The sequence below is a fragment of the Pectinophora gossypiella genome, chromosome 19 (assembly GCF_024362695.1).
Source record: "Pectinophora gossypiella chromosome 19, ilPecGoss1.1, whole genome shotgun sequence".
Lineage (NCBI taxonomy): Eukaryota > Metazoa > Arthropoda > Insecta > Lepidoptera > Gelechiidae > Pectinophora > Pectinophora gossypiella.
Window position 1 is genome coordinate 3,889,803 of NC_065422.1, and position 12,453 is coordinate 3,902,255.

Sequence of the window (12,453 nt, forward strand, 5' to 3'; positions counted from 1 at the left end):
CCGCTTTTATCACTATACTTTGCAATTTTTCATGGCGAGTAAATCGATTATCATAGTTGCGTCTGCGTCTAGTGAAGACGAGTATAAACGAATTGTAATTAAAACCGTTTAATTGTTTTAGGTAAGTATTTTGAAAGCAGAACGCGGGGTGTTCGTTTTTTAATTGGATAAGAAGCTGTAAAAATGTGGTTAAAGAAAGGTAGGGTCGAAATTATGGAACGTTTGAAACAAAATAATAACTGATAACGTCTTAAAAATAAACAAATTAGCAGTAAATTAAACTTTATAATAATTATGATTTATAGAATAGAAATTGTTTATTATGAAAGGACGCCAAAAAAGGACGCGGTTACTATTTACTGATCTAAGTGAGTAATCGTTACGTGAGCCATGTCAGAGGCCTTTGGCGGCTCAATTATAACCCTGACATTAGAGTTGATGAGGTTGGTATTCCACCTCACAACCCACACGATAAGAAGAAGATAAAAGTACGCCAAGCACAAAGATAAGACAATAACATCACTTATTTTTTTTCACAAAACAATTACAAAGCATAGGAGGATGTTCATTAGTATGATCATAAGGTGGTGGTGGACGTCATCATCATCATCAGCCCATTAACGTCCACACTGCTGGGGCACGGGCCTTCCCTATGGATGGATAGGGAGATCGGGCCTTAAACCATCACGCGGGCCCAGTGCGGATTGATGGTTATTAACGACTGCTAATGCAGCCGGACCAACGGCTTAACGTGCCTTCCGAAGCACGGAGGAGCTCGAGATGAAAACTTTTTTTTTGTGGTCACCCATCCTATGACCGGCCTTTGCGAAAGTTGCTTAACTTCAACAATCGCAGACCGAGCGCGTTAACCGCTGCGCCACCGAGCTCCTCAGGTGGTGGACGTCCTGAGATAAAAATTAAATTAATAACAATTATAATAAAAACATAATTAAATTAAAATGAAATCGAATATTTACTATTATACTACAACGTTGCATCCTCAAGATTCATTATTAACTATGTAGTTCACTTTTCAATCTACTGGGCATCACAAAGTTTTAGAGCTATAATGTAAAAAAAAAAAAACATTAAACTGACACCATACCCCCTCCCTCGCTCCGCCACCGGCCCGCGCCTCGATCAGCTGTCATTTCGCTTTCTTTGTGCGGGCATTGCAACATAAAAAATAAACGAATTTCATTCTTAGTGTTGTTTAATAGCAAAAGCTAGTAAAATATTACTTAAATATGGGAAAAAGGAAACACAAAGATAAAAAATCACATCGATCGAAGAAAAGAAGGCGTGAAAAAAGATATTATTTATCGGATTCGTCGTCATCGTCAAGTGAAGGTCAGTAATTACTACTTACTCATTCTCATTAGCTAGGTAGTGAGTTATTATTAGGGGTTTATACCTACCAAAAATACTGTATAAGTAATTTCTAATAAATGAGTTTAATAAATTGCATAATAAACAGAAAAAATAAATAAAAAGAGTAGACAACATAGAAAAAGTTAGACATTAATGTCTACCCACTTATTTTTTTATTATTATAAAAAGATATGGAACTGTTGAATAACAGTAACCACAACCTAGGTAGGTATCTACCTAATGACATATTTTTTTCAGCTTTATGGTTATTCTCCGCGCCGTGTGCGCGGCTGATACCATTATTGTAGTCTAATGGTGTAACGTGTTTACTCCTTGACCTTTTATGATATTATTGGGTTACATGCCGTGTCGTGAACACGGATGATACCTTATTTCGTCCAGTGTCGTAACGTGTTTACGCCCCGTGACGCTAAACTTAAATCTACCTCCTGTGGGAGGTTTATTGGTAAATATTATATTTACAGATGAATACTACGATGCCGAGCAGTATAGATACCCGGAGATAAATAATACGCCTGATTATGAAGACATAGTGTCCATACCGGGTTCGGAAAAATCTATCGAAGCCAGTGCAAAGAATGATGATAACATAGGAGAAAAAAATCTTTCTGTGGCTCCTAGTGCTGATGTTACATATAATGAGGGTACAACGTTGGACAATAATTTGCCCAGTACGAGCGCGGAGGCGCCAGCCTTACCGACAGAAATCCTGGAAGCCCTGGGCGACCCAAAAGGAAAGGAGGAAGTCCTAGGTCCAAAAATACAGGAGGAGATTGCCAGTCGATGGGGACGCGTGCTCGTAGATGGTCTAAGCAAGGATCGAAAACAAGAGATTTTGGCCAGCTCGTTAATACCTGATAATTTTCGTTTAGCAAAAGCTCCTCTGTTAAACCCGGAAGTTATTCCAGCGCTAAGTGACTCTTCCAAAAATCGAGACAAGATAGTAGAAAGATTACAAAACCAACTCGGCTTGGGTATATCAAAGCTAACATACTTAGCTACAGATGTTATTGAAGGCAATGTCGAAAAGCTAGACATTTTGAAAAAAATCTCGGAAGCCAGCCAGATTCTTTTAGACTTGCATAACGAACAAACTAAAGCAAGACGAAGAATGGTGATAACATCACTTGATAAAAAGTTTGTAGGTATGATCGCAGACGCTAAACGAGACACATACCTATTTGGAGCGAATCTCGGAGAAAAAATTAAGGCGTCAAAAACGGCTGAAATGTCGGGCTTGCAAATAAAAAGAAAGGATACGTCAAACACTCGTACACATCCTCAACAGGGAAACTGGAGGGGCCCACCCCGGGCACAAGCTCAGCGTGGCTACCGACAGGGGGGGCAGAGAAACCGCTACCCGACGCAGTCAAACCGCCGCCCTCCACAATCGGCATCAGCAGTAGACCGCCAACCGCGGGGGCCAGCGAAGCAGACTCCCAAGTCAACCAAGACTTAATGGAGGTAATTCCCCATGCGGGAAGATTACGTTTTTTTATAGACCAGTGGTGTTTGATAACAGATGATCCCGTAATATTAGAATATGTAACAGGCTTTGTCATTCCGTTCGAAAGTACGGTTACTCAAAACTTCGCCCCTGAAAATAATAGTTTTAATCAGTCGGAAATAGATCAAATTCATTTCGAATTACATAAATTAAAATTATTAGCAGCTATAGTGGAATGCAAGAACGCTATACCTGGTCAGTTTTTGTCTAAAATATTTTTAATTCCAAAACCAGACTGCTCATATCGCTTTATACTAAACTTAAAAAACTTAAACAAGTTTATTTGTCCTAACCATTTTAAAATGGAAGACATAAGAACTGTCACGAAGCTTATGACTAGAGGTTGTTTCATGGCTACTATAGACCTGAAGGATGCGTATTTTTTGATTCCCATTCATGATTCAAGCAAGAAATATTTAAGATTTAAATTTCAAGACGTTACTTACGAATTTCAATGCTTACCCTTTGGCTTGTCCATAGCGCCACTAGTTTTTACAAAACTATTAAAACCAGTTGTGTCATTTCTCAGAAAAAAAGGTCATATATTAGCTATATATCTAGATGACATCATATGTATTGGCTATTCCTATAAGGAATGCGTCTCTTGTGTTACAGAAACGATTGGTCTTCTCGAAAAGCTAGGTTTTATAGTAAATTATACAAAAAGTAAATTAATACCAAAACAGATCCAAAAATATCTAGGTTTCGATTTAGATTCGAAAAACATGTGTTTACGTTTACCTTCTGATAAACGACGAAAAACTTTAGACCTCCTGACAAAAATATCTAATAAAAAACTAGTTATCATCAGGGACTTTGCTAAACTGTTGGGGGTACTATGCTCATCCTGTCCAGCGGTAGCCTATGGACGGATATACACCAAGCGCCTGGAACGAGAAAAAATGCTGGCTCTGCGCAATTGCAACGAAGATTACGATAGTTTAATGGTATTAAAACCTTATCTTAAAGTAGATTTTGACTGGTGGAAAATAAATATTATGACCTCAAGTAACTTTATACGCGCAGAAAAATATACATTGGAAATATTTTCGGACGCATCGTTGACAGGCTGGGGTGCGTATTGTAATGGAGAAAGAACTGGGGGTTTCTGGGATACACAAGAGACAGATAAACATATAAATACTCTAGAATTGATAGCTGCTTTTAACGGACTTAAATGTTTCGCGAAGTCCTTACATAAAAAAGAATTATTATTACGTATTGACAACACTACAGCTGTTGCATACATTAATAAATATGGTGGCATAAAATATCCCCACTTAAATGACATTACACGAAAAATGTGGCAATGGTGTGAAGAACGCCAACTACATATACACGCTTCCTACATAAAATCAAGGGAAAATAAGGAGGCAGATGAAGAATCTCGTCAGCTTAACATTGATACGGAATGGAGTTTGTCGGATAGAGCATTCAATAGAATTACATCTATACTTTCCAAACCCAAAATAGACTTGTTTGCCACTAGGCTGAATGCAAAATGTGAAAAGTATGTTTCATGGAAAAGGGACCCGGGAGCATATGATATTGACGCATTTACCCTAGACTGGAACCCTTATTTTTTTTATGCCTTCCCCCCTTTTTCGCTTATCCTAAAAAGTCTACGAAAAATAATAACTGACGAGGCAACAGGCATAATGGTAGTACCTTTTTGGCCTAGCCAGCCATGGTACCCACTATTTTTGAAATTATCTCAGTCTGAACCTATTTATTTTGCACCTGATTCTGACCTACTGGTGTCTCCTTTCAGGACCTGCCACCCGTTGTGGAAGCGTCTTACCCTGGTTTCGTCGCTATTATCAGGGAAGCCTTCATACGACAAGCATTAACAGAAGATACAATAAAAATAATGATTTCCTCTCTTGCTAAAAACTCGCAAAAACAATATAATACGGCAATTAAAAAATGGTGGCAATATTGCACTACAAATAAAACTGATTGTTACGATAAAAATATTCCAAATATATTGAAATTCCTTACATTAGAATTTAATAATGGAGCGAATTATTCAAGTTTGAATACCATCAGGTCAGCACTTGGATTGATTTTAGGAAAGTCGATTAGTGAAAATGATTTGATATGTAGATTTCTAAAAGGCGTTTTTAAAACAAAACCCTCTTTACCTAGGTACCGATCCACTTGGGACCCTAATCTAGTACTTAATTTTTTGGCCGATTGGTACCCAAATCATGAATTAAACTTAATAAAAATTACCAAAAAATTAGCAGCTCTCCTTGCGTTGTCGACGGCACAACGTGTCCAGACGCTGTCTCTAATACGCCTTTCTAACATTAACATAAAAGGGTCCTACATTGAGATAATAATTAACGATCTCATAAAAACATCTACTCCCTGCCGACAGATGCCTCGATTAATAGTGCCTTTTTTTCCTCATAAAGAACAAATCTGTCCTGCAAAGACGCTAACCTCATATATACACATAACTCAAGCTTATAGAGATCGCGCTAATACAGAAAAATTATTCTTAACCACAAAAAATCCAATACATAACGCTGGTTCATCTACTATAAGCCGCTGGATTAAATCAGTACTCCTGGAGAGCGGCGTAGATGTGACGACATTTTCGGCCCACAGCACTCGACATGCATCAACATCTGCTGCCAGTCGCAAGGGAATTTCTGTAGACATTATAAAACGCACGGCAGGCTGGAGCGGCGACTCATTAGTTTTCGCAAAGTACTATGAAAGACCAATTGAAGATGTTGATGAGGTTAACGCGTTTGCAGAGGCCGTTTATAATCAATAAAGTTAAATAAAAACTATTTTTGCACCTATCTGTTTAATTTAGATATAACCTAATTTTGTTAAATGTTGAATAAAAATAATAATAATTATGATTGTCATGTTATCAACAGATTAATTTGTGTTTCCTTTACAGTTAACCAATTTCGCGGTTTGAGCGCTAAACATCTACATAGTTAATAATGAATCTTGAGGATGCAACGTTGTAGTATAATTAGTGGTTAAACAAACTTACCTTAGTGACGTTTGACCATAATTATACGAAACGTTGCATCCGAAGAGATTCATTACCCGCCCTACCCTAGACTCATCATTAGCTCCAAGTCTTACCCAAATTTCACGCGAAATCGGCCTTGTCTCTAAAAACAATGACAGCTGATCGAGGCGCGGGCCGGTGGCGGAGCGAGGGAGGGGGTATGGTGTCAGTTTAATGTTTTTTTTTTTTTACATTATAGCTCTAAAACTTTGTGATGCCCAGTAGATTGAAAAGTGAACTACATAGTTAATAATGAATCTCTTCGGATGCAACGTTTCGTATAATTATGGTCAAACGTCACTAAGGTAAGTTTGTTTAACCACTAATTATTCTTCTACACGTATAGCATTAGGAGTCTTTTTTAGTTTTATTTCTTTCCTTTTACTTTCTTTGCATTTGCTTATTTGCATTAATGGAATAGTAAATTAACCTATACGTATTGATTTAAAAAATGTTTTTCTGTTGCAGTTTCTTGTATTTTTTTCTCCTCAGCCCTAACACCTTGCGAAATGACGTAGATTCAAAAAAGGTTGATGACCTTCAACAAGTTTATCTATAATAATAACATTGAGTAAATTATTCTGGTTTCTGACCTAATACAACCATTAGGTCAACAGAATCATATTAAATATTCCGAATACTATAATATACTGGTGCTAGATATTTTCAACAATCAAAATCAAGTATATCTTGACCCACATTCAACATTATATTGCATGTAACAATGTATAATTTATCTGTGTGTATGATTTAACTAAACACATGCGATTGTATGCATTGTGTTGCCAGGTGCAATAAATATTTCAGTTTGAATACTTGTAATATTGCTAGAGTAAAAGGTTTCATTAGTTTTGTAGGTGTTAAGTTGAAAGATGATGACCTCCGTGGTCCAGTGGCTGTGCGTTGGGCTCACGATCCGGAGGTCCTGTTAGTCCCGGCTACTATTTACTGATGTAAGTAGTCGTTACATGAGCCATGGCAGGGGCCTTTGGCGGCTCAATAGTAACCCTGACACCAGGGTTGATGAGGTTGGTACTCCACCACCCACATGATAGAAGAAGAGAAGAAGTTGAAAGATTGTCATTTTTAAGTACTTTTTAAGCCAGATGTAAGGGTGGCATTTTTAACACCTTCACTGTGTATAAACCACATAATTTAAGATACTTAATTGAAACTAATACATGCATGTCTCATATGTGGGTCACATTTTTTCTTGCCATAGTGTGTCTTTGTACATAAATTCCAACGTGTTTATCGAAAAATAACATTGCACGTGAGGGGTCGATATCGAATTTTCAGTTACACAATGAACGTGTTAATTTTGGTGAAATAATAATACTGTCACCAGGGGCCTGTATAATAAAACTTACAATTGTAAATTACAATGACAATTTGATGTACATTGCGGAGTATGTGATCACAAATATTTTGCAGTTACATATAAGTTACGTAATGGACATCAAATTGTCGTTGTAATTTACAATTGTAAGTTTTATTAAACAGGCCCCAGGACTAATAAAGTAGGTCATTGGCTTCACAACACGTAAGAGAACACAATAATAGTTATTTATTTCTTCTTGCATCAGATGAAATAGTTGGACGAAATTATTGTTAGAGATTGATAGAAAAAGCAAAACCTTACGCAGCCACTGTTGATACGAGGTCCTAAAATGGCATCAGCCTATCACCCATAACAATCGTTGATCATAAGAAAGGACACAATCCCGATTTTGAGACTTTGTTTAACATTACTTTGTTTTTGCATTTTAATAGTCTTAACGTAACATAACAAATACCTACTTTATTATTTTTGTATTTCCTATGTGCGCACACACCCGAAAAACAAAAACACAAAACCAAAGGGAAATAAAAAGAGTATAATAAGCAACCTTATTGCTAAGTAATCTCTTACAGGTAACCTTTGAGTACAGGAGATATTTAATATGATTATGATATAGCGGGATTATGCAGCATAGAAATACTTCTATTACATTTCTATCGAAGTTACGCGCAATAGATAAGTTATTCCATAAGTTTATTTTATAATTGAAAGGAGGCAACACTAAGTCGGCGCATTCAGATAGCGGTCAGAACTAAACATTGGTTTTACGACATAACTCCACCTGACTAGTTTAACTGCGTATGCGCTGGAAGCGACATAAGTACAAATAAAATAACTTTATTGCGCATAACTCCCTCACGAGACTCATAGCTCACGACTATATCCCAATTGGGGTAGACAGAGGTACATTAATCGCAAGATGAACTAAGTACCCACTGCTCACTGAGCTTTCTGTTATTCTAACGTGGTAGGTGATGAGCCGTGTCGCCGTCTTTAATCGTCGAGCCAATAACTAATACACATACCTACATAAACTCAAGCCTATTTGCCACCGGGGTAAGCAGAGACTCTGGAATTCCATCTGTAATGGCCGAGACAACAGTGCAAACTATTCACAAATAATAAAGATGAAAATTAAAACACATAGTAACGGGTTCTTACCGCGTTTCAAGTAGGGATATGAGACTCCCGATATTCCCCCCTCCCGTATATTCCGTGTATTCCCGTATCATGATTCTCGATATTTTGATATTATATCCCTACTTTAAACGCGGTAAGAACCCGTTATTATGTGTTTTAATTATGATAATAACCGCGTAAACTTAAAACAAGATAAAAATTCATGTCACTTCTATTGATTTAGTTCAAAGCAAACTCAGTACTAGTGGACGTGCGGTCCGACTTCTATGACATCACGCCTTTGTTCACAGGGAGTGGGCAGACAAAAGCTAGCGAGTGTGTGTCAAGCAGAATGTATTGACTCGGTCTCGAGTATTGTGGATGTTGCGGAAATTTTGTGGATATGGTATGTGTGGATTATTGAAATCTGCGTTCATAGTTAGAAAGTAAGAAAAAAAAATTACATTAAAAATTAAGAAAAAAACCCCGACCACGAAAAAAGTATGCTAACAGCAGACCAGCTCAGTGGTTCCAGAAGACATTAGTGTTTCAAATGTCAGATCCCACATTATGCTTGCTAGCAAACTGAGCGTGTAACATTCCTATCACACCTAACAAACGACCTGATGACCTTGAAGACCTGAACCGATTTCCACCAAATATAGCTAAGAACACTCTCGACTGATATACCTTTCAAACAAAAAATACCGCATTAAAATCGGATCATCCGTTTGGGAGCTACGATGCCACAGACAGACACATACACATTTACACACAGACACGTCAAACTTATAACACCCCGTCGTTTTTGCGTCGGGGGTCAAAAATGTTTCATTTTAGGATACCACATATATACAAATACAATAATTACTTATAATTAGTTATTGTTATTTTATTAGTTATAGAGCGGATGATGGATAATAGGATTACGAAAGCAGTATACAGGGTGTTAGTGACATCGTAAAGAATAATGAGTAGGATGATTCAGGCTATGATCCTGAGTTGATATCAAGTGCAATTTTCTTACTGCCATATATATAACCAGTACCATATTATCGAGGTTATCCATACAAAATGCCTTCTCCAAAGCTTAGAATGTCATGTACCATATTGTGGTCATACAAACACAATAGAAGCTGACTTGGAGTACTGTTTGCCAACAATGTTTACCCTCAGTTCATAAGTTGCGTCACCGCTCCTCTCATTTATATATACTTGTTTATTTTCACATCGTGTCAAAAAATATTCTAAAGTTTCGCCTTTAGTGCTTGTAGTCATGAGCAACATAACGTACCCACTTCAGGACTCTGTTGCACTAACATATATTTTGACATTTAGTGAGACTCACGGTTCCATTTGACAAAAAAGTTGATGTGACATGGTACCAAAGTGTATATATATTAATGCTCGTGACCGTACCATAGAATAAATAGAGTGGGCACTCTAAAATGTGGTCATTTTCAATTGTGGTCATTAAATGACAAATTCTTTTAAATATTAAAACAATATTTAAGACAAATATTGACATGACATGATGTCCTCCCAGACGTATCCGTCTATGGCGACACCCTTAGCTAGTGTTAGCCTGGGCTCTTGCATGCTATAACTATTAGATCGATAATGGTTAGCGACAACTTAATAACACTACGTATAGAAAGGTAACTTTCCGCCCCGCACCAAGTCGTATCGGGCGCCGAGGTAGATTTACCTCACCCCCTCTAACTCTAAAAATGACCGTAAGCCGTTAAAGAGTAAGGGGGAGGGCACGCGGACAATCTGTCTCGCTCTGACTTACGCGTTAAGGCGGCACACAGTGAGATTTCAGTCAGGTCCCGGGTTCGAATCCCGGTGGGGACATATCACAAAAATCACTTTGTAATCCCTAGTTTGGTTAGGACATTACAGGTTGATCACCTGATTGTCCAAAAAGTAAAAAGATCCGTGCTTCGGAAGGCACGTTAAGCCGTTGGTCCCGGTTACTGCTTAATCATGTAAGTAAGTACATCATGTAGTCGTTACATGAGCCATGTCAGGGGCCTTTGGCGGCTCAATAATAACCCTGACACCAGGGTTGATGAGGTTGGTAATCCACCTCACAACCCACACGATAGAAGAGAAGTAAGATTGAGATTTCTGTGTGTCCAGAGCGTGTTAAACAAATCTCGCTATGCCACCACTAAAACTTTAACATAATTAACTTTCATCAAATCTGTTCCCACGGTGTGGTGAAAACAGGAAAATTCTAATAAACCCCAGTATAAGATTACCAGCTAGCCACCAATTAAAAGTCACCTTACACGAGGTAACAATGGTAGTCACCGCACATCTAGTCAACGTGTACATTCCTGTGGCCACAGTCCAACGGTATCAGTAGACTCACACTTTTAAAAGTGAACCTAAAAAAAGTGTTTATCACTTGTGATCGTAAAAGGGTTGAAAAAATATTGTTGATTTTGTAATTGTTCTTAACATAAATATGTTGTGCTTGTGTGCAATAAAGCATTTTGTATTGAATTAATTGTTGTTTATTTCAATAAGAAAAACATCAGAATCTGCCTACCCTTATCCCAAAATGGGGTCGGCTGAACAAGATTATTGTTCCATTCCATTCATCTCATGTCAGTCATCATTTCGGTACTCACAACTTCACGCAATCTATCTAATAAGGCCGTGATATTATGTTAGGTTAACTTATCGAGATAAATGAAAGTTTTAAAAATACTATATTGGTATCTACGTATAATCGTAGAGTTTGTAATGAGTAAATAAAGAGATATGTTTAAAAAGTGACCGAGACAGGGTCAGCGCAGACCAAGACCAGCGAAGATACGAGCACTTTCTGTAAACATTGAATAAATAACTTTATTAACATTGTCATAAAATTGTTAACTTCTGACTATCACCTCGAGGCCCTTCGAGAAAGCGCGGCGCTGGAAAGCAAATTGTCGTTATTGAATAAATAATTGGTACTGCATGAGAGAGGGTAACTACTGCCCTATTTTTCCCTAAAAAAGTAGCATGGAGAGTATTTTACAGAAATGCTGCACCGACAAGAGCGTGGCTCTTAAATTGATGATGATGATTGCATGAGAATGGGTAAAAAGTTTTTTTAAGTGATATTAAAAATCGATCAACTCTTAGCTGCTCAAGTCTAAGGTCTGGGCTGATCTAAATCGGTGAAAAACGTAATCAGTAAGCGTGTACCAAGTGGGTTCTACTTGGTATACTGATAACATTTCACTATGACCCGACTTGAATAGGGTATTATAAATCGAAAGCCCCATTAAAATCCTAAATGTCGTTTATCTTGATGGAGATTTATGATAAGTGGTCCAACGACAAGATAGAGACACTGCTCAACATATGCACCGACTGTTCAGTGGAACACTTGTTATTTCTTTTATTGTTGATAGAAATTCGGTATTGGAATACGAATTCGAATTTTATTTCTTTTTAATTTTGAAAATTCAAATTTGAATTTGAATTGGGTAGTTTCCCAGATCAAAGATAAATTTTGAAATTCTAATTACTAAATAAAGACAGATCTAAAGGTAACAAAAAACATTTTCTTTTTCTATTTAACTTATTTATGAGTTTTAGTAAAGAAAAATGTAATATTAAGTGCGTCATTTTGGCGCGTTTTTGTGACAGGTTGCTTTTTCGTACTATCCATAGTAATTTTGTGTTTTGACGTTTATTACAGATTAAATAATTTCACTAGTTTGAAACTACCCTATTGTTGACTGAATACATGACGTCTTCTGTCACCTTACACTTGTCACCTTATTCATTATAACCATCTAAGGATTATGTTACAAAACTAAAAGCTATAGTTTGATTAGGTACTTGTAGGTCTGCCGCCTATGTCAGGGGCCTTTGCCGGCACAATACTAACCCTGACACCAGGGTTGATGGGGTTGGTAATCCACCTCACAACCCACACGATAGAAGAAGTTCGTCAGGATATTAGCAAGTGTAATTGCGTAGTCTCTGCCTATACCAATAGTCAAAAGGCATGATCTAAAGTCTGTAGGACCTGAAACTTAAAAATTA

The 12,453-nt window shown here is 37.4% G+C and overlaps 2 protein-coding genes across 2 annotated transcripts in view; one reads left to right on the forward strand and one right to left on the reverse strand.

The window, feature by feature from the left end:
* The window catches only part of LOC126375491 (transcription factor SOX-5), a 414,266-nt gene that overhangs the window by 337,030 nt on the left and 64,783 nt on the right, over window positions 1-12,453 (reverse strand). The gene's annotated exons all lie outside the window — the stretch shown is intronic.
* LOC126375795 (uncharacterized) lies at window positions 1,172-2,851 on the forward strand. The gene is made up of 2 exons (XM_050022882.1): window positions 1,172-1,350; window positions 1,857-2,851. Exons 1-2 carry the CDS (start codon window positions 1,248-1,250, stop codon window positions 2,849-2,851), a joined length of 1,098 nt encoding a protein of 365 aa, XP_049878839.1. The 5' UTR covers window positions 1,172-1,247.